Source organism: Astyanax mexicanus, chromosome 8 (genome assembly GCF_023375975.1).
Source record: "Astyanax mexicanus isolate ESR-SI-001 chromosome 8, AstMex3_surface, whole genome shotgun sequence".
Classification (NCBI taxonomy): Eukaryota; Metazoa; Chordata; class Actinopteri; order Characiformes; family Acestrorhamphidae; genus Astyanax; species Astyanax mexicanus.
Window position 1 is genome coordinate 10,569,278 of NC_064415.1, and position 24,208 is coordinate 10,593,485.

At 38.9% G+C, this 24,208-nt stretch overlaps 1 protein-coding gene across 2 annotated transcripts in view; it reads left to right on the top strand.

Annotated features, from left to right (window-relative positions):
• Window positions 1-5,430, top strand: part of LOC103030800 (BTB/POZ domain-containing protein KCTD1) — a 33,429-nt gene extending 27,999 nt beyond the window's left edge. For both annotated transcript variants that reach the window (XM_022678146.2, XM_022678147.2), the window contains exon 5: window positions 4,057-5,430. In XM_022678146.2, coding sequence (XP_022533867.1) covers window positions 4,057-4,215 — 159 coding nt within the window. In that variant the 3' untranslated portion in view covers window positions 4,216-5,430. The remainder of the gene's footprint in view (window positions 1-4,056) is intronic.
• Window positions 5,431-24,208: the final 18,778 nt, after the last annotated feature.

Sequence of the window (24,208 nt, forward strand, 5' to 3'; positions counted from 1 at the left end):
GTAATGTAATAATCACCTGTTTTTTTATTGAGATCTCCCTCCAATTGTGATTGGTCTTAGTCACAACCTGATTGGTTCCAAGACCTCTCAAGACTGTTATTAGTCATTGGTTATTTGTCTTTATTATCACCTGGTTTGTTTGGAGAAATCTTCAATACTATGACTTGCCCTAATCATCAATTGGTTTATTCTGAGACCTCCCCTTGACTCTGATTGAAACCTCTTCCTGATTGTGATTAGTCCTGATCACCTTCCACTAACTGTGATTTTTTTTTTTGAGAACTTCCTCTTAATGCTAGCAATACAGCTGTGTACAATATACTCATACCAGTACAACATACATTCCCATTAGAAATGCACCAGTGTGGGAATTCTTTGCCGATGCAGACATCCTATATTACACATGTCTGTATCTGCTAAAAACACATTTATACCTCACAGAAAGACTAATCACCCCAGTATTACTTTAGAAATAAATGTAACATTTATAAATTGTGCATTTTAGCTTTCAACCAACTACTAAAATGATTTTTTTTGTTTTGGTTTTACATTTATTGCAGCTTTAAATTAATAAAAAAAAAAAAATCAATACATTTTAAGTAGTATGACCAGTGTTATCTTGTTGTAGTAGTGCAGTAAGCATTGCTTGGTCCTTTTCCAGCATACAATAAATACATCAGCAAGTTTGTAATATCTATACATCATCCAGTGCTAATGGCTCAAAGAGCTATTATCGCTGATAAAAGCAATTATAATGCTGATATCATGGTGCATCCTTAATTTCCATGCCACTACCAGATTTATGTTACTGCTATGTTAAGAAAGTAATGAGTATTCTAAGTTTAGATGCAGGTCTAAATCTTCACATACTTGCCATGAAGCCCATTGAGTTCTTAAGTAATATCTAATAGACCTTTTTTATATAGTTTGCTTATGCAGCATGCCACTAACTGTCACGCCTGGCCCTGTTTCCTGTCTGTCCTCGTGCCTGTGTTGTCCCACGTGACCCGTGCCCCTGTGTTCTGCCTGTGATTTTCCATTACCTCATGTCTCATTTGTAGCTCCACCCCTTCCCCAGGTGTTTCCACTCCCAGTGTGTTTCCTGTTTAGTTAAATAGACTTCCTCTGTCACTTGTCCTCTGTCGGTCTTTGCACTGTCTCCTGTCGTTTGTCTTCCCGTGTTCCCAGATTTTCTCTCAGTGTTTCTCTCAGTGTTTCTCTCAGTGTTTCTCTCAGTGTTTCTCTCAGTGTTTCTCTCAGTGTTTCTCTCAGTGTTTCTCTCAGTGTTTCTCTCCGTGTCTATCTTAGTTTAATCCTTGTAATTATCCTTGCCCTGTCTAGCTTTAGTTATTAGTTTAGTTTAGTTCCTTATTGTTCTCCTCGTTTGTTTTTGTCAGCCTCCCTATTTGTTTGTAGTATATATTTATCTTCCTGTTTATTCTGTTATTTTCTAGTTCCCTGTGTTTTCCCTTGTTTATTCCCTTGCCCTGTTTTAGTTTATCTTGCCTAGTTTTATAGTCTCCCCGTTTGTTTATCTTTAGTACCTCTTGTTTGTTAGTTAGTTTTAGCTCGCCTCTGTTTCTTGTTTTTCTTTGTTTCTTGTTTACTTGTTTTTTTATATTTATTTAATAAATTTCGCCCTACCTGTGTATACGTCCGCCTCCTCGTCTCTCTGCCTGGGTCAACCCTGACACTAACATTTATTTAAATAGACAGCTGTATCTATCAAATTCAGGCTTCTGGTAAATAATAGGCAATTAACTGTTACTATGTACTTCTGTTAATTGTATATATTGCCAAACTATCAGTTTAACTAGTCAGAAAACTAAAATTATATTATATAAATTTTCCCCCTCACACTGCACGTACCAGTATGAATCTTTATGCCATTTTAGAAAAGGTTGCCTTCATCTGTATCCAAGGGATGGAGATTTCACATTAGCAGCAGCACACACACACACACATACGCACAGATGCTGGCAGGTAGTCCTGAGGCACGGCCCGTAATCCTGTTTGGTTATTAAAGTGAGCCCGCAGTGGATGCTGTATCTGCGCCTAATGGTGTCAGGATGTGTGTGTGTGTGTGTGTGTGTGTGTGTGTGTGTGTGTGTGTGCCTGTCTGGAGGCAGATTAGGGGAGGGGCTGTCAGCAGAGCGAGACCTTTGTAGTTTTGGTGGGGGGTTGAAGCCTCAAGCGTATGGAGGTTGGGGGTGGCGGGGGAGTTCAGGCTCTGAGATTTTGTGCTTCCAAGTGGCACACACTCTGCTCCCCGGGGGCCTTTGATGGAATGTGATGATTCTGGACCCCCCTATGGACACGCATTAATGTGTGTGAAACATGTAGTTGCACACTACTGTAATATGCTCCTTTCTCCGTTGGCTGATTCCTCAGTTGGAGGGCTAATATCTGCTTTAGTTTTGCAGTGGCGCTACGAGGCTACAGCGGCTAATGAGTAGTAGAAGTCAATATCTGTTAGTTTAGCATAGCATCATGCTAATGTACAGTATGCATGGTTTAAGATAACAGTTTTTAACGCAGTATCAGAAACTATATAACAGTGCTGGAGAGGGAAATCTTTAAAGTGCACACTAAGAAAAATAAGTACAGATTTGTACCTTAAATTGAGGTACAAAAAAGTCCCTTTTAGTGAAAATCCTTTTTTGTACCCATTTTTTTTTTTTGCAGTAAAGATTATAAAGATTATAAACATTATCATCAACTGAATATGGTTCAAAAACTTAATGATTCAAAATTGTTGTGCTTTCAAATAAAAAAAGTGTATTTAATATATATATATATATTGTTTGTTAGTACAGTGTTACAGAATACTGGATGTACCTTTTGGCTGCTGGTTAAATGGTACAAATCTGTACTTATTGCTGTTAGAAATTACGTTGTACTTTAGAGGGAACACATCTAAACTTTGAGGGTACAATTATTAAAAGTGTACCTTATTAAAAAAGTTCTTATATCGTACCTCTGTTTTTTAGAGTGTAAAACCCTTGTTAAAAAAGGAAGTATATTTAAGAGCATTAACAGTATATTTATCTTTAGAATAACATTTTCAATTTAATATACTTTATGAAAATACACATTAAATATACTTTTTCTGTATTTCCATAAAATGTATTTTATGCAATATGCTTCAAAATTAATGTTGTGTTGATATAAAATATACACAGTGGCATTAAATGCTGCTTAAAGTGCACTTTAGTGTATTTTGTTTCAGTAGCATTAAGGTGTACACAATATGTGCATCAATGCACAAATTAGTACATTTAAAATATACTTTAATTGTATTAAAAAGGTGCTTAAAAAGCACAGACTTAAATCTTTTTTTTTCTAAAGTTTGAAGAAGATATATGAAAAAAGAACTCAAAACACAACTAAATATAGCTTAATTACAACTGAAATATACCTAAGTTGCCAGAAGTTGTTTCAGAATAGTACATTTAGTATATATTTAAGTACATATTTTAATTAAAAAAAGTATGCACTTTTAAAATATTTTAAAAAAAATAACTTAATACACTTGTCTTTTAAAGGAGAATATTTCATTTAGTTTTGGATTATAGCAATATATTTATGATTAAATTATGAAAAAATGTTAAAAAGTGTAAACCAACAAAATGCAATACAAAATGTTTGCTGCATACCTGCAACAGTATCAAATTTAAATCAAATGTATTTGTTTAGCACTTTGGGTTATCTGATCTAGTGCATTAAAACAGTGCTTGAAGGGTTGTCCTAATTCTTAGGGGACAATTTCACCCCTTTCCCTTCTAACGCTGATCGTAGTGGAAGATTCACACTCGAAAAGAAGGGTTAGAGGTAAGTGGTAGTGACGAGGTAAAATGGGATTGGGCCTTAAAGCACCTTCATTTATGTAGATGGAGATAAAATCATAAAATTCAACCTATGAAAGTCCTAGTAAAGTAAAGCAAGGGCTATGTTTCAGGTACATTTTGAATGCTAAGACTACCGTTATTTATACCCATCATCCACTTTAGTTATAACAGATCTGTAACCCCTCGCTGTCTGTTGGTGTGTTTGCAGGTTCTAGAGCGGCTGCAGCAGCGCGGCTTTGAGATCGTGGGCTCGTGTGGAGGAGGCGTGGACTCGTCTCAGTTCAGCGAGTACGTCCTGCGGCGCGAGCTCCGGCGGGTCCAGCGCGGACTCCAGAGTAACAGGATAAAACAGGAGCAGCTGGACTAGAGACTATACAGGGCCCAGAACTGCCCCAAAGGGCCAAAAACTGCCCCGCAGGCTTTCAAAACAAAAAATGGCCTCAGAGGGCCCTGGAAGGCACCAGACATTTCAGCAGTTGCCAACTTCTCCACAAAAAGGTCGGACAGTTGTCTCAATTTTGTTTTTTTGTTTTTAAATGAAGCAACTTTTTTTTTGTGGGGTGTGTAAATCCAGTAAGACGATTCTGCATATTCATGACCCCTGAAGACGTCTGGGACGATTGTGACTGTCCACTTGAGGACTTTGTTAGAAACATTGTCCCTTTACCCGCATTGAGTTTGTTTTAAAACTTTGAAATTTCAGCAGGTGAATTACGACAAACGTTACGACAACCTTAAAGTGTGTTCTGTTTGCAGTGCTATATACAGTATATATATATATATATATAAATATGTATATATTTTGCTATTTCATATAAAATTGACTCATGGATATTCCTAACTCCTCAAAAAGAAGGTGCCAGTATCATTTGTGGTATTTCCTAATCTGGTACCGATACACAGGAAATTTGGCAGTGTTAAATCAACACTGTTAGTGTTAAATCAACACTTATTAGTGTTAAACTTTACACTATCAGTGTTAATTTAACACTGATAGTGTTGATTTAACACTGCCAAATTTCCTGTGTAGGCTGACTGTCCAAAAAAACGCTCAATAAGCTGACGCACGCCTTCACCGCACCGGTTTTGTCTCACTCAAGTTTTTTTTTTGTTCCATATAAAAAGGTGCGAGCAAAGATTGTGTACTTAAGTTCTAATCTTTTTTTTTATATCTGTCAGATTACAGATTGTGATGTAAGATTTTACATTTTCTCATTATGTAAAGAAAAGAAGACCTTTACTGTGTGTCCTCAGTTCAGTACAGTATCCTGAATCCCAGTCAACACACACACAGAAGGCCGAAACAGAGAAATACACATTTCTTCTTAATTTATAATTTGATATGATGTTTATTCACAGACTGCTATATCTTTTTATTGTCCATGTACATGCACATGTTTTTCTTTTGGCCTTGATCCTCTTTTTGACTGAATTTGTGACGCTCCACATTAAATGCAGGTTCTTCTCTTTCTCTTAACCTGAGAAAGCCATGTTGGTTGGTGTCTCACAGCAAGCCCAACTGCCCGAACTAATGAAGAATGTAGCAAGAAAATGTGAAATAAATCGGTCCAAGTTATATTCAGGAAGTTGTCCTAGAGTTCTTGTGTTTTTTTCTAATGGCGGGGGGAAAGGTAGTTAAACTAAAGGCAATTAAATATTGTTTCATACATGAGTTCAGTAATCCTTTTTTATTATAGAAGAATTCAGTTATAAAGATATTATTTGCACAGCATATTTATTTTGTGTATTTATTTTGGATATTTTTCCCTTTTTGACATAATGTAAATTTGGTTGTTCTTTATATTGTGTCAGTGTGAATGGACTGAAAGAAATGCTCCAAAAGTACTTGGTATTAGTAATATATCATCGCTGTCCAATGGAAAACAAGTATCTCCATTTTTGGTGATTTTTTCTTTACTAAATAATTGAAACAGACAAACCAATAGACCAATAGAAATCCTTCAAACGTATTTTACATTGACTTCCATTGAATGTTTATAAGGTTTTTCTCTTTCTTGTAAAGTGTAAAGGTATATTATTTGGCTATGACTGGAGTTTTTGCATGGCAGTGACAATACTCTTTACCTCTGCTTTGCCAGTAGAGCTGAGCGGTATGACCAAAAATGTATATCATGGTATTCTTCAAGATTCTGATGGTTTCATGGTATATCATTGTATTTTTATTACAAAAAAAACACTCATACAGTGAGGAACAGCAGCAGGAGCTCCTCAGACAAAGTACTGTTCTCATTTCTCTCCAGGCAGGATGGAGCAAGACGAGCGTTTGACTCCACAGAGCTCTAAGCTACAGTTACTCCAGTGTGTTAGCTTGCTGGTTACTGGCTAGCATAAGTTAGCAAGCTGTATCTACTTCTTTGGTGGTGCTGTTCCACACAGCGCCTCTAACGGTATGGCTGTGTGTCAAAAAAGCCTACCGGTTTTAATTTCCCCTCTGGTATTGCCAGACATTTCATTTTTTATTACTAATTTCCTTGTATATTAATACTACAACTACTACTACTACTACTACTAATAATAATAATAATAAAAATAATACATAAATAAATAAAATAAAATACTAATAATAATAATAATAATAAATATATTTATTATTTTTATTATTATTATTTTATTTTTATAACACTTAAATGAATAATTAATATTATTAGTAATTTTAATCTGGCAATAATTAAAAGCACTTCAAATTGATAAATATCCCTCCTTAATTTATTAACATCAAGCAGCAGAACAAGCTACAAAAAAAATAAACACAGCAAAAATATATTTTTAAAAATATAAAACCTTTTAAAATTTCTGTTCACACCTGTGGTTCCCCAGCTAAATCCACATGTATTATACAGCTTGCTTTAATTATAATTGTGAGTGTGAGCTAAGCTAAGGTAAACAACAAAATGCTAATGCTGACTAGCATCTAAGCTGCACTGACTAGCATGTACTGTGTGTATTTAAAGAGCACAGACAGTAGGAGAGGTATGAACACATAAAAAATGGACACTGGAGACGTGAAGTTTAGTGCCCTTGTATCCAGAGGAAGAACTGAGGTAAGGTATTTAGATTTTTTTCCTTTAAAATGATTATAATACAGTTGGCTAAGATATATTATTGCAATATATGACCCTGCTATAAAAAATAACTCAAAACCAGCTGGTTATACAGAAAAAAACTACAGCATAGGGTATGTTTTTTTTTTTGTTTTGTTTTTTTTGCTGATCAGCTGGTCTTGAGGTGTTTTTTAGCAGGTTCATAATTAAGTGGAGTTATGTATATAACTTAGTTTTGGGAGATTGATCCACGCCCTCATTTCTCACACTCTCTTCCCTATATAAACTGTCACTTTCTCTCTACCAGCTTGTTGAACAACCTCGCACCCACCTCCTCCCCATCCTCCTGCTTCTTTAATTTCTCCTTTCTCCGTATGTTTCTCTTTGCGTGGAGGGGCTTCAGCTTCACGCTTTTCCAGCGAAGCTGCCCTGAACTCCAGCCCAAATACTCTGAGTTCGCCCCCCCCTCTCTTCTTTTCTGTCCAGTCAAGGGCGTGGGACAATACTAGCAAAAATCATATTTCCTAGCAGTAGTAACTAATGCTGCACTCCAGAATTTCCAGGTTCCATGTAGGTTATTTTAGCTGGAACGTCCCACAAATTCAGATTTCCTTCTCAAAAAGCCACCAACTCAGAATTCAGTTCAACTTCCACTGAGAATCTGATTAAATCAGTTTAACTGTGGAGCTGTGTGCAATATAAAAAACAAAAAACAAAAGGGGTTTTCTAATATTCAGATAGATAGATAGATTCAACTTGATTGTCATCACTCAGTACATGTACATGGCAACGTATATATATATATATATATGTGTGTATATAAATCTGTGTGCAAGAGTTATTTACAGAGTTAATAAATACTAATAGTAATAATAACAATGATAACGACACTATTTAGTGAGTGTAGTATGAGAGTAAGTCATAAAAGTAAGTTAGTTAGTTTCTACTACTTTTACTGTATTGCTCATAGTAACACTGCCTTAAACATGCCACTTTGGTGATGTTACGTATAGTAAATATACGTGACTGTCAACAAGTTGCATTGTCCCAGGTTAGCATCATTAGCATTGTCCTAGGTTAGCATCATTAGCCCTGTCCCAGGTTATCATCATTAGCATTGTCCTAGGTTAGCATCATTAGCCCTGTCCCAGGTTATCATCATTAGCATTGTCCTAGGTTAGCATAATTTACCTGATAACTTATTATACGACATTTTGCACATACATAATGATTTAATGAGAGAAGTGCTAATAATTCTATTTTATTATTATTTTTTTATTTACTACTGTTAATGCGCAGTGCAGCCATCTTGGATTCTGAACCCCGGAGTTGGTGGCTCTCCTGACCTTCTGAGTGGGAAATCTGACTTGTGTGGGTATTCCAGTTTAAATATTGAATGCCCACTGCTGTAAGACATGTTTCAAAGCAATGCTTACAACTGATGTTCTCATCATTATATTTTGGACAGAATGTTATTTTAAAAAGGGTACATTAAATATAAAATCCTTATTCTCAAATGTTCTTAAAAGCATAGTGAGGTAACCACTAGGTTTGACCTTTAGTTTCACAAAAGACTAAAGAATACAGACTCCTAAACTCCTAAATCAGAACTATTCTGAATGATTCTGAATGTCTCCTATTCTCTGTTTTTCTGTCCCTCTCTGTGTCCCTCTCTCATAGCCCCTCCTGGTGTGCAGACTGGGTGACGAGCTCTATTTTAGATGCCCTTGCCCCCGGCACCGGTACCTCAGAGCAGCCCGGCACTGCTGGGAGGGGCTTCAGGGCTCCGGCTGCGGAGTTTCACCCCAATGCTAAATTTCCTGTCCATTAGCAGAACTTTTATTTCTGGAGCTGGTGTGTGGAGAGGTCACCATGTTGTTTTCGTCAGCTTGACCAAACTCCAGCAGCACGAAGGACAGGTGGGTAAGACCTGACGACTCATTGTATAAATAATGATGGACATTGACATTTTCATGGCTGCACAGACAGCACAGACTGAAAATAGACAGTTTTATTAAATAAAGAGTTAAGACGGAGGGTAGTCTGAATAAGCAAAGTCAATAACGGTAAACAGCAGCCACACGATAACCATACCATGTACGTAAACACAGGCAAAGAGAACCGCTCTGTGAAGTGGATGAACCAAACAATACTAAGCAAGGTGTGTGTGGAGTGAAGGTGTCTTTATACTGAGGGGAACAGGTGAAATCAATACTCTGGTGAATGACTTCCTGTTAGTGCCGTGTGCAGAGTTATGTGATCGTGTGGGGGAGTGATGACAATGTAAAGTGCATTCTGGGTAGCATAGTCCGAAGACTGGAGATTGCAGGCAGAGTTGATTTCAGCACCAGGCAAGACAGACCTTGATGTTATATAACGTGTCATATGTGAATGACAAAAACACACAGAATCCGACATTTTCGATTCCGTATTGAGACAGATTTATATCTGGTATTGAAAAACAAGACATATCCAGTATGATCCAATATCACTTTGTCTAAACAGCCAGTGAGAAAATATAAATAAATGATAAATAAATAATTCTAATAATAATATTACCTTCCCTTTATGGAAAAAGTGGTAATTTTACAGGCCAGTAAATGCCAAATGAGTATCAGTATTGGCCAATATACACCGATCCGCCATAACATTAACACCACACCAAACATTTTTTTGTGATTCCAACACATCAACTTCAGTACTGTCCACTTGCTGCCAATATATCCCACACATTAACAAAGGCCACTGTAGAGGCAGATGTTGGAATACATCCTGAAATAATGTGTGTATTGGGAGGTTTTCTATACTTTTTGGCAGATTTTAAATATTTTTTACCTGGACGCCTGTGTAACAATCTGGCAACCCTGCTGGCTCACCATTGGCTCCAGTTTGTTCCACTGTGTGCTGCTTAGTAGCAAGAATTTAAACCCATATAGTATCCTCAGTAACACTGATGCAGTGAAATATCAGAGAGAATTTTCTTAAGATATATAGATTATCACACAATCAATGTATCACAATATCAGGATCGTGAGATGCCCTGCCCCATCCTCACAATGCTTAAGAAGTGTTTTTTTTTTACTTTCTAAAGGATATCTTGTGTCTGAGAGAAGTTGAATCAAAATGAGCTCAGTGGTTCCCAGCTCTTGTCCTGTATATTCTGGAGTTTTCCTGCTCTACTACACTGACATAGTCTCAGAAAGGGCTTGTTAATTAGCTAATTAGTTGGACCAGGTGTGTTTGAGCCATGGGCACAATTCTGGTTTCAGAAGTAGGGAGTTAATGGTGTGAATCTTCTCAGAACTTGCTACTAGCATAACCATGGTATTTGTGTCAGCCACAGATCCATTGGTGAGGTGCTCAGCCCACAGTGGACACAAAACCTGTGAGCATGTTTCAGACTGGAGACCCGGGACAATACTGTGTGTAGCCTTAAACAGTATTGTAGGATGCAATTTGTAGGATGCAGGATGCTTTCATACATGAAACACATGAAATTCCCAATAAACAGGAGGGGACAAAATTCGCTGCTGCACTTTCAAACACATTGTTTTTAATGGGATACGTGGTGCAGATGTTCACGCTGTAAACAGAGTTGCATCTGGCTAATAAATCAAGTTAAACTGCACCTGAACAGCTGTTTAGCTTAAATATGAGGAGTACATTTGATGGTTGGGTCAGACCAAAGTCGGATCACATTCTCACCACAAATTTACTGATCTGGAGTTTTAGTCCACATCTGAGTGCGATTACCTGTTTCACAACTGCCCAAATTAAACTTACCAAGGGTACAAACCAACCGTAGTCACCAGTCAATCACCAAACTGAATTCAATTGTACCTATTTACTCCCTGTATAGTAAACTACTTAAGTCGTAAAACTACAACATCTACATGTAGCTAGTGAAGCACAGGTATCTGTATTTTTGTGACTTGTTGGGCTACTGGTGGTCCAGCGGACTAAGGCACAAAGGCATAAACCAAACGCACCAATAAACCACGCAAGCAGGCTGTGTCCTTTGATTGGTCAGAGCTGTCTGGCATGGGAGTAAATAAAACGAAAAGATACTGTGTTCCAGTGTTCTTTAACATTGAACACTGGAACGCTGCGCTTTCAAACACAGTGTTTGGACGTGCAGCGCAGATGTACACATAGTAAACTATGTCACGCGGCTGTGAGCAGTGAACGCAGCACAGACCGCATGTGCATGGACACAGCGTTTATTCATACCTGTGGTAATTTGCGTTATCTGGCTAATATATCAGTTTAAACTATGCATTATCAGCAGTTTAGCTTAAATAAATTGAATTTGTTTAATAGATGTGTCAAATCGAGACTGGATCACTTTCTCACCACAAGTGTACTGCGCCAGAGTTCATAGGTGTTTTTTCTAGGTTCTTTTGATCCGCACCTGAGTGCGATTACTGTTTTCACATCTGCTAAGTTACAACTGGAGCAGAGTTTGTTTTAATCGGACCAAATAGTGCTGGTGTAAAAACGCTCAAGAGTACGCCACAGGTTCGGTTTCACTGCGCTAGCCTATTCTAACCCTCCCTTGCGTCAGCTGACGTTTGACGATGTCTGCGGTGAAATCTTCAGCTCAGCGCCGCTTGTCTTTGATGCCAGATTGATCAGCGAACATGCCGTGCCCCTGTGTGGCCCTGATGAACGAGGAGGACTGCTACACGCAAGCCCTGTCACATGGCTTGGGCCGTCTCCCTCCAGTGTGGCGATCTAAAGTGAAACCCCACCCGGGGGCCCGTTGTCTGTCTTTAATTGCTTTTGGCAGAATCTCCTCTTTCTTAGACTCCCTTCACGTTGGTTCCTATTTGTCTCCATTTCAGCTCGACACTGACTCCGCCGGCAGTGCTAAGCAAGCAGGAGCTGCGAGACACTCGGGGCTACGGTTAGACAAGCAGTCAAATCTGCTTTCTTTTCTGTACACACAGAGCTGATACATGCAACGTCTGATCATTTTCTTGACACTCGAACAGAAGAGAGAGAGAGAAAAAAAAAAAAAAAAGCAGGAATCAGGAATCATTTTCTTGTTCACTTCTGATTTGGACCACATTCAGCGAAGAAGCATCAGGCATTGCATCAGATGATTCCTCCTTGATGTTGCTTGTTTTCTTTAGCATCGCTAGCATCGATTTGACTTTCAGAGCTTGACATGGGCAGGGGAAAAAAGCAAAGTCCGTGCAGGTGAGCTATTTTCGATGAAGAACGTAGAAGAACGTGTGCTCAGCTACAAACAAGCCTTTTGGCAGCGAGTCCGCTAGCTTTCGGGGCCATGAAACATTTAGCTGGGGAAACTTTTTCATGCTCTTAAATGAGAGGTAGCTCTCCCAGCTCTCTTTTTCCTGGATCTTAGCTTTCACTTGCTTTTTGCTCATCCACAAGGATCAGTGGAGGTCCACTGCTGGGCTGAACGTACAGGATTCGCAGCTTAGTTGAAACAGAATTAGCTATTGACCTGCTGTGGATGGAGCAGAGACCCTGAGACTCTATACAACCCTCTGCAACACTACTGCAGAATATTAAAGCACAGCCTTTGCTCTGACTGTAAACATATTTACTAGTAGAGTAAATAGAGTAGAGTAGAGTGTTAAGAGGAGAGTGTATATATGTGTGTGTGTGTGTATGTGGACTTGGTAGAGCTAAGCTAATTACTGTGATTGCACAGTATTGTGTCTATAGTCTTATTATGGTTATAAAGACACACTGATATCGTTCAAGCTTCATCTTGTTTGTTCTCATGGTGTGATGCATGTTGGTAAAAAGCTTTTTAATCAGACGCATAAGTTTCACATAAACTTCGTAAACTACATAAACTACATAACTAAACCAATATGCAGCATTTCATATTTACAAATTCAAGGTTGTAGTTATGACCTGCACTCGCTTATTTGTTGTTTTACTTTCATCTCTTGTTCTCCCTTTCACATAATTTTCACACATGGCATAGCCATAAGCCCTATCCGTACTGGATTTGTTTACACTTCTACTTAGTGAAAAAACTCTTACATCTGGACTGCAGTTGAAAAAACAGTAGGACCAGTGAGTTTTTTGGCTTTTTTCAGTCACATGACATCACGTTCAGTAGCTCCTCCATTTCCACTCGCTGTTGTGTTTACGTGAATCTCAGTGGAAACGCGCATCCAAAGTGTAATTATGGTGTGCGGCAGTGGACAAATAGCTATTTTATTAAACTCAGAGGTGTCCATCTGGACGGGACTAAAATTACCGGAGGACCACAAAGATCAGCGAAGTTAACTCAGGCCATTATTATTGACTTTATTTAGAATTATTGACTATTCCTTTAAAATAAACACTTTCTTGATATAAAATCAAAGGAATTAGTGAACTAGCTTTTTAAAACATGTTTTTTTTTAAATGTCGCATGCATTTTGTAACCATATTTGGCTTAGAAACCTTGTAAAAAAAAATAAGTAAAACAGCCTGAGTTTAATCAGGACATGTTTTGAATAGTTAAATATATGTCATTAGATTCAGAGTTAAAACAAGATTTAAAAAAAATTTCAATTAGGAAGAGTTACAACAAGCAAATGGCACCCATTCTGTGGAATGGCCATATATATATATATATATATATATATATATATATATATATATATATATATATGGCTGTATAATATTATTATTAAAATGCCGTTTTGCCACATCATTATGAATTATTTTCCCATGTAGAGTTGATGCAGTGTACATATTGCCTGAAAAATCTCCCATTGACTTGCCTTGGATTTGTAATCCGCCTGAACACACATACCCACACACATGCAAAGCTTGTGCCTGCGGAAGTTGGTTTTAGAAGGCTCCATGCTGAGAAGTAGGAGAAATTGAGGTTTCATAAATACCTTTATGAAATTGTAATGCCCACATATCCATTCATTATTCCTGCGGATCAGGGCAAGGGCGTCCTGTTCATTTTCTTGATGAATGCATTGGCAGATCATCTCAGGCCTTCTAGCACTCAGAGTCAGATGGTGATTTGTTGAACTGTTTAACCAAATTCAGCCCTTATCGAGACAATAAGTCATTTTTAACCCGGCAAAGTAGATTAAGGGATCACATCACAGGCATTAATTGCCCTGATGACTAATATAGTGCTAAACAGGGTTGACGATCCCTGCTGATTTATTAAGATCATGCTGTTTTTCCTTTAGATTAGCGCAAAGTCAAAATCAATCCTATTAGAGGAGCAGCTGTGAGTCTATTTCTGACAAGACATCTTTCTGGACTCATCCTGTGTTATTCTTCTTGTGTTAGAAGGTTACAATAATGTATGATCAACGCATAATAAGAGATATCTGCACTTTTATACAACTCAACACTTTTTAAAGTACACACAAATGGATATACAGCTGTGAAATCTAAGAGGATGCATTGTTTTTTTTTTACCATGGACTGATAAAACTGTATATACTGGTGCATCTGAAAAAAAATAAATATTATTGAAAAGTTACTTTATTTCAGTCATTTATTTATTTTATTGTTGATTATGATTATGGCTTACAGCTAATAAACACCCAAAAATCAGTGTCTCAGAAAATTTTAATATTATATAAGACCAATTGGTGTTTTTGGCAGTGTGCCAAGTCCTGCTGGAAAATGAAATCCTCATCTCCATAAACGTTGTTAGCAGAGGAAAGCATGAAGTGCTGTAAGATTTTGTGGGAAAACAAAACTGCACTGACTTTATACTTGATAAAACACAGTGAACCAACACCAGCAGATGTTGAGACATGTCTCTCCAAACCATCACTGATTGTAGAAACTTTTCAGTAGACCTCAAGCTGTGTGTCTGTGTGCCTCTCCACTCCACTCTAGTGCCTCCAGACTCTCCTTTACACTCATTTTTTGAGTGTATGATTGCTGTTTGCTGTTGTTTTTCTATTTTACTCTAATAAAAAAAAACATTCATATGGTGAGGAACAGCAGAAGGAGCTCCTCAGATAAAGTGCTTTTCTTATTTTTCTCCAGACAGGACTTTTACTTGCGTTTGACTTCACAGAGCTGAGCTACTGTCATTAGCATTAGCTAGCGAGCTGTACCAGTGTGCTTCTTTGCCGGTGCTGTTCTACACAACACTCTGCAGCGCCTTTAGTGGTTTTAATTTCCCAGTATACCATCCAACACGAGTATTATAAAAAAAGATTTGTCCAAAATATTAGAATATATTAAAAGTAATAGCAGTACTCTGTTAAAGCATAAGCTTCAAGTGTGTTTTTGAGTTTTGATTAGATGTATTATTTGTAATTCTTCAAAATATTATGGGATATCCCTGAACTTTCATAGCTTTAAAGGACTGCTGCTCATCTGAAGGACTTTAAGGGACACTTTGATCACACAAAGGCTCGGCACAGCTTTCACACATGCATCTTTCTCCAGTCCTGCAGCCAATAGTTAGCCTGGAGCACAAACAATGCACGCAGGTGAGAGCCAATCAGATCAGCAGGCCCGGAAACCCAGACCTGCCCCTGCGCTGTTTGGTCGTGGCGTGAAAGCACCCCGGGGCCAGGCCCATCCCCGAGGTGACCCATGGCTCCAACATGCGTGGCAGGGTTCCAAGCAGAGGATGGAGGACGGGGGCTGGGGAGCGTGGGGGGGGGGATGTGAGGAGGGACTAATAGCCAACTTGCAGGGGTTTTGCATTGTTTATTTATCAGTGTAGCCTTGGGTCACGCCGCCATCTCGCCGAGACATTTTCGGGCTGGAGCACATTGGCTGCGGGCTGCTTGGCATGTGCTTTTTTCCCGAGAATCATTTATATTCCACTCTTGAGGTTAGAGAGGAACATGAGATTGGGGAGACAGTCGAAACTCCACTCCGAAGTGGCCCCGGGCGCTTGAGGGCCGCGGAGCTGGTATGTTATGGAGAATATTAAAATAGTTATTTATTACAGATTCCGAAAGTCTGGCCGCTCCTCAAAACCAGGCGCAGTGCCCCCTCATAGTAATGAGAAAGCTAACTGATGCAAGCGCTCCAGCCGAGTTACTCATTCACTTGGATGTGTGTTTATGGGATAAAAGCCTCGCAGGCCCAGGCTCTGTGTTTCTCACTGCGCTTTGCCTTTTCTGAGCCACGCCCTGCAGCCAAGTCTTACAAGAACATCAGAACACACCCATACACCCATACACTAACTGACAAGCACACACACATACGTATACATATAGATATAGATGCTCACAATACTGGCCATAATCAAGTTGGTAATCAGCCTTTAAATAGATTTTATTATAATTTAAAATATTTTTATATGAAAAAAAGGGTTTGCAGGTACATACTTCTTATACAGATGGTTTGTAATAAGCTCATCTTGTTACTGATCTGTAAACATCTCATTTTTAGACCTTGTAAAAAAGGTACATATTATTTAATTTAAAAATGATTCCGAAAGCGCCACAACAGCAAGAGTAAAGTCACGATCAAATTATGAATGTTTCATCACTTCAAGTAGTGATGAAATTTTAAGGCGAATAATACTGTGATTTAAAGTGGCAGTCCATATTATTTTGTTTCTAAACTGAAAGCAGAAGCATTTCCGAGTGGAAAAGGAACAAAATATTGTGTTTAATGGTACCAGTGTGCTGGAACGACCATCCCTGCTAAGCCTAATATATTTATTATTAAAAACTGGGGTGTTGATTCATTTTTCGCAGGGGTTCTTCTGGCCACGTCATTCGTCTTTATGTACTTCATCACACGTACAGCTTCTAAAAGAGGATCTGGCTCAGTTTTACTCAAGGCAAGTGGCTGGTGGAGCATTGGAGACTTCAGAAGGGCTCATTCATTCATTGTTTAGTAAAAACAAAGAAATGAAGAAATAAAGCAAGCTCTGAAGCCAAAAAGGAACACAATAGAGTCCATGATAAAAACAGGATTAATATGGGATTGGCATTTAAATGGTGGAGAGAGCGTTGGGACCATGATTTCTCTCTTTGACTAACCATAACCTGGAATCAGAATTATCCACTCAGAAAGGAGACCGCATCACACCCACCCAGTTTAAAATTATTCTTCCGCATGCTCAGTGCAATTACCCATTCTCAACAGAGAGGACCCTCAATCCCCCAAATCCCAAAACTTACGGACATCATCTTTAAAATAAAAAGGGTACACTTATCTTGTAAAAACCACTATATAAAATTTAATTTAAATTTAAATATACAGATAAAATACTTCTATGAACTTTGACTAGTTTTTGTACTCAGTGCCCATTTTATCAGCTTCCCTGATCATAGCTTCACAGGAGCAATTTGTATTTCTATAATTAAAGACTGTAGCCATGTATCTGTTTCTCTGTTTACTTTATTACACTCTTTCACTCTATTCACAGCCCACAGGATGCTGTTGGTGGTCTAATTTCAGTCCAGTAGTGATACTAAGGTGTTAAAATCAACACCAGCAGATGACATGTCTCTCCAAACCATCACTGATCATCAGTAAATTTTACATTTTATTTGTAAATCAAGGGAGCAGAGTCTGGAGGAAGAGTGGAGAGACACACAGTCCAAACTGCTTGAGGTCTAGTGTGAAGTTTCCACCAATCAGTGATGGTTTGGAGCGACATGTCATCTGCTGGTGTTGATCCACTGTGTTTTATTATCAAGTCTAAAGTCAGTGCAGTTTTGTTTTCCCACAAAATCTTACAGCACTTCATGCAGGACTTGGCACACTGCCCACACTGCCAAAAGTACCAATTGGTCTTATAGAATGTTATCATTTTCTAAAACACTGATTTTTGGGTTTTCATTGGTGTTTTAAACTGAATTACTGAAATAAAGTAACTTTTCAACAATATTCAAAACATTTTTTGAGATGCACCTGTAAACTGTACTACCTCTGAGTATCTAGTTCATTACATTTAAACACATTAAAACACTTTATATTGTATGTTATATATAATTGTTATCTTACTGCGTGCAAATCATCCAAAAAAAGGTTTATGACACAAGTAAAACTTTCGGACAGTTGCTGTACAAACACACACACACACACACACTCATAACATCCTGTACAGAGAACACACCTTCCCTATTCGTTTGTCCTTCACCTGAAAGGGTAAGTGGGCTGGATCACCTGGTCAGCAACTCTCCCCGCAGCGGGGTGGGCAGGCGCACCCAAACCTGCTCGTCCGGTATGTTTTTGTGTGCGCTGGGATAATTCTGTTGCTGGCCGTCTGAGGGACTAGCCATCCATCACGGTGCAGCACCAGCCCCGAGGCTTTCCTCTAATACAGAGGACAGACATGGTCCCAGGCTATGTGGGACACAATGGCGCTCTTTCAACAGACCTATAAATACATGATCTGTCAGCTCGGCGCGCCCACGGGCGCTGGCGGCTAACGCTCGGGCCCCGGGCGGCCCATCACTTATGTTAAGATATTCAGCCGCTCGGGGCCATGGCTGAGGCTCAGTTCATTTCAACCTCTCATCAAACCACGGCTCTCTCTCCCTCACTCTTTCTCTCTGTCTCTCTCTCTGTCTCTCTCTCTCCTTTTCTCCCCTCCAGTCATGTGAATAACTAAATATCAGGAGAGTGGAGGGGGAAAGGAACACACAGAGGGAGAGAAAGAGACAGACAGAGAGAGAGAAACAGAGAGAGAGAGAGAGAGAAAGAGGGATGGCGGTTTGTTCATTATGATTGAAAGCAAAACCATAACCAAGAAACCCAATTAGAACAGAGGCCGAAAACACGGTTGACCAAGATTAAGGCCTTGGGGAATGTAGCAGCCTGGGGATAATGAGGTATACAATTTCATAAATATGCCTGACAGCCAGAAGACAATCAATAAAAATCAATTCTACAATTACAGTGTTATAATAATGTCTAAATCACAGTAAAATGTCAATAACCTTTCAGTTATTTCCACATCTGATTTTTAATCAGACAACTGGCTCCATTATTAAGAACCATTGGTGAATTATGTGGTGGATTATCATGTTCTTACTTTCTTACTTTCCTTACACTCTTCTTCTGATTGTTATATTTATGGCTCTTAACCAGATTGAATTAATTTTATGGCAAAGCTGGCAATGCAGTATTAAGTGTCTTGCCCAAGGACTTTTATTGGTGCAGCGCGGCATAGTCACCCAAACAAGGAAATGAACCAGGAATTGAAGTTTTCCACATATGTCCATATTGTACACCCTGTGCACAGTGCATTGCAATGCTCTTTGCTATCTTACATGCCGTCAACAGTCTGTTTTCACGCCTTGCTCCAGAATTTAGAAATAAATCTACACTGATAGGTGTGGTGGTCTGGAAGTGAGGTGTTTTCAGGTAAATTTCTGGTGTGTTGCTATTTTGGGTGCAGAAAACGCAGGTGTGCCACTGACTGAAATGAACCTACAGTCAATCATTAGAGTCCATTTTAAACCTGTCTTTTAACTAAAAAATAAACAGAATAAAGAATAAAATAACTTTAATGTTCCCTTAAATGAGCTGCTGGTGTATCTTCACAGAGTGAAAGCGCAAGTCAGTATCCTCTATTGAGACATACAAAGCTCAGCGCTGTTTAGATACGAGCGTGCCAAAGTCAGAACTCACCTGGCTCTTAAAGGGAACAACAAGTGACACACCAATTGGTTTATTTCACGTTACACCCAGAATTAACCACACCCATGATTAATTAGGATAGGGATGTGTCGAGACAGTGTAATATGTGTGTTTTAACTAAAAATATATTAGTTTTAATGTATATTTTAGTTTTAAGTAATATGTATTATGTATCATACATTATTTGAGTAATATAAATTAAGTAATTGTAATTAGGTAATATTGTATGCAGCAATTAATTGAATGTTGCTAAGAGTAAAGTTTAATAAAAGAAAGGATTGACTGAAGTTTGGTTCACTTATTTACTCTATGTAACATTTAAGTCTTGAAACCGAGTTGAAGTTATTTACATTTATCTAAAATTAAATTAACAAAAAAGCAACTGCAGAAAGTAGCAAAACTTTAGTAGCGAAAGTAGCGAAAAGTAAATTTTGTGCATCATTTTTTTCAGTGTACATGCATATCCTAGAGGTCAGGGCAGTGCTCTTTAGCTTGCATGGGACAGGACAAAAGTCATGGGACATGACAGGCATGTAGCATATCAGTGCATCTCCTATAGAACTCTTCAGATAACCTGTTCTATGCTAGTTTAGCAATAGGCTGTTGAAGTTTTTAATATATATTCACACCAATGTTATTTTGGCATAAAAGCGAGAGTGGACCTTGGGCCTAAGTCTGTATCTGTGAGAGTATCTTACTCGATGAGTCACCGGACCTGAGGCTTTAGTACGTTCTCAGCATCTAGAAACACTAAGGCTAGCAATCAGCCTTGCCCGTTTCTTTCTCTTTAATGAGGAAACTGACGGGTCTGGCCTTCTCCGTGTCTGCTGCGGCGGCCGCCGCTCTCCTCACCTCCAGCAGCACCTATCTCAGGTGAGAATCTGCTCCACCGCTGGCCCTCAGGCCAAGATCACCAATCACAGCGCCTGTTGCCGGGCAGATTAGCTGCGTGCTGTGGAGCGGGGGAATGCTAAATAGGTGAGCATTGCCGTCTCGCATAATGTGGCAACAACAGCACTGCGAGACACTCGGGCGTGTTTATGTTTATACAGTATTTGTAATTTGACTCCAGGCCGTGGAGTTCTGGGAGGTAAAGAGGAATTATAGCTGAGATAAGACGACAGGCATGATGCTACTGTGCATTTTGAAGACGCCTGCCATGATTCTGTCTTATATAGAGCTATAAGGGGGACACAAACCGCATGACTGAAGGGAATATGATGCTGTGAAATGGCTGATTGTTTAGGACATATTGAGAACCGTAAAAAAGCGATGGTCTCTCAACTTAATGTTGTCAGTTCTTGGTAACAGTTGGCTACAGCTTATACCACAAGGTCTTAGTATCATTGTATTGTACTAGAGTTTAGATTCTCTGCCAGTGCCTGACACGACCCGAAGCCTGACCCGAACTCGGGTCAAGATTTCCCACCACTTTCCTCGGGCTGGGTCAGGCTCTGTTTTCTTTAAGGCTATTTTTATTCTACAGTGCCCTCCATAATTATTGGCACCCCTGGTTAAGATGTGTTCTTTAGCTTCTCATAAATTGAGTTTTGTTCAAAATAATATAGGACCACGATGGGAAAAAAAGTAAAGTCCAACCTTTAACTCAAGTAAATTTTAAGGGGGAAATAAAATCCCTGACTAAGAAACAATTATTCTTCATAAAATCACCTGTTCCACAATTATTGGCACCCCTAACAATTCTTAGGAAATAAATTTAATAAAAGTATTTCTGTCACTTCTACAGTAGTTTACGAAGTTGATCAGAGTATGTAGGAACATTTAATTAGTAATTCACAACTTCCTGTTTCCCTGGGGTATAAATATGACGTGACACAGAGGCCATTTATCTTCAACATGGGAAAGACAAAGGAACATACCATTCAAGTGAGGCAGATGTGTGTTGACCTTCACAAGTCAGGCAATGGCTACAAGAAAATCGCTACTCGCCTACACCTGTCCATATCTACTGTCAGAGGAATTATTAAGAAGTTTAAAACAACTGGAACAGTGGTAAACAAGCCTGGACGAGGACGCAAGTTTATTTTGCCACCATGCACAGTGAGGAGGATGATAAGAGAAATAAAAAGTTCTCCAAAGCTCACTGTTACAGAATTGCAACAAATGGTAGCTTCTTGGGGTCACAAAGTCTCCAAAACAACCATCAGGCGCTATCTACATGCCAACAAGCTGTTTGGGAGGCATGCACGGAAGAAACCATTTCTCACTCACAATCATAAACGCAAACGTTTGGAGTTTGCTAAGCGGTACTATGACTTCAACTGGGACCGTGTGCTTTGGTCAGATGAAACAAAGATAGAGCTTTTTGGCAACAAATGCTCTAAGTGGGTCTGGCGTAACACAAGAGCTGAGTATGCAGAAAAGCACCTCATGCCCACTGTGAAATACGGCGGGGGATCAGTGATGCTGTGGGCCTGTTTCTCTTCTAAAGGCCCTGGGAACCTTGTTAGGGTGCATGGCATCATGAATGCTCTAAAATACCAGGACATTTTAAAACAAAATCTGGTGGCTTCTGCCCGAAAGCTGAAGATGGGTCGTCACTGGGTCTTTCAGCAAGATAATGACCCTAAACATGTGGCCAAATCTACACAGAAATGGTTCACCGCACACAGAATCAAGCTCCTCCCATGGCCATCTCAGTCCCCAGACCTCAACCCCATTGAAAACCTGTGGGGTGAGCTGAAGAGGAGAGTGCAGAGGAGAGGACCCAGGTCGTTGGATGATTTAGAGAGAATGTGCAAAGAGGAATGGTCAAAGATCCCTCTTTCTGTATTCTCCCATCTTGTGAAACATTACAGGAGAAGATTAGGTGCTGTTTTGTTGGCAAAAGGGGGTTGTACAAAGTATTAACATCAGGGGTGCTAATAATTGTGGCACACATGATTTGATGTTAAATAATTATTTCTTAATGTGGGATTTTTTTCCTACTGAATAAATTCACTTGAGTTAAAGGTTGTATTTTACTCTTTTTTTCCATCGTGGTCCTATATTATTTTGAACAAAACTCAATTTATGAGAAGCTAAAGAACACATCTTAACCAGGGGTGCCAATAATTATGGAGGGCACTGTATATAAGGCTATGGCATGATAATCACAATATAGTAAAGTAACACATCACACTGTGTTTTAGTTGCACAAGTTAGAAGGATATAATCACACAGCTCTGGAACTGCGCAGTGAGCACTGTGCACACATGAGCTCCTCCACTTGTCTGTGCATAGCCTTATTGTTGTTTTTTGTGTTTAGCACTAAGGCTTTATGTTTAAAATGTTTGTAAAATGTTATTTTATTCTTAGACATTGTTAATTGTATTAAAGTAGATGGGAAGATCGGATTTTAATATTCTTAACATTTTTCCTAAATGATAGGTCTATGCTTCTTCAGTGTTGCAATGTTACCCCTGTACAGGCCAGCATTTTTGTAAATTTTCTGCCTGATATTACACATCTAAATCTTGAGGACTTTTATTTAAGCGTTAAATAAAAAGGTTTCATGTTTAATAAAAAAACATTACAAATAAATTCTAATTGTAATTGGGATAGAAATGATTGAAAACAATAGTAAAACAAGTAAATCTGCAACATTAAAGATATAATGAATAACAGTCATAAAATTGTCACTTTCCTAAACTTTATTTTAAAATCAGTATTTACCTGAATACAAATTAAACAGTTCGTGTCCTCTAAACCTGTCGTTTCTTTATGTTTGTCTAGTTTTTATGTCCAATATATTTCTAAACCTGCAGAATTTGGGTTTGATTCCTGTTACTGATCTGTAATTATTAAGTGGAGTAGGGAGTGAACAGGCAGCTTCTCCAAGTGTCCTGTAAAAGATTTCAAAAAAGTTTTCAGAATGCAAATAAGTTATTTTACTGCAGATAAAAAGGGTCGGGTCAGGTTGGATTTCTGGGGTACACTAATCATCAACAAATAGGAAGTTAGGAATCTGAATAGGTGGGTAGTCATGATGGATTGTAATGGTGTAATTTCTCAGCAGCAATCCCTGTCTATGGACTACAGTGTCTCAGCTGATCATGTGACTCTGCAAAGTTCAGCTTCACCTACCTACTGATTGCTAATTGCTCTCACCTGTGTGTACCCTTATAAATAGTCCTCTGTTCCCTTTGTTCCCAGCCGAGTAATAATTCATTCTTCGGCTTCTCTCTTGCTTATCCCCGTTTAACCTGCTTGCCTTACCATGTACCGACTCTGGTTTTGGCTTTACCTTCTGGTATGTTGTTATTTATTGCTGCTCTTTAGTTTACTTGCGGTACTGTGTACACTAATCCCTTTGGGATCAGTGTTTACAATAAACCTGTGTTTTCTAATCAGCACTTGTCTCACCTTGTCCTCGCCCCGCAGACAATAATGAGAAGGTGTGTCCAAACTTTTGACCGCTACTGTAGAATGGTCTTTATTATGTTCGGTGTGATTTCTGTGGTGATGTTATTGTTACCCATTGGTCCATCTCACCTCAGTATAGCCGTTTGTTGGTAAATGGGTTTTAATTCTATCTAACACACCACACATGGTAGACACTACTTGGATGATTAATCCAGTCCCTTCGGCACTGGGAGGAGGGGTGTGTGTGTGTGTTTGTGTGTGTGTGTGTGTGTGTGTTTGTGTCTTAAAGAGGCAGCCTTAGAACAGCTTCAGGTATGAACTTAACCACCACCTCCGTCTCTCTCTCTCTGTCTC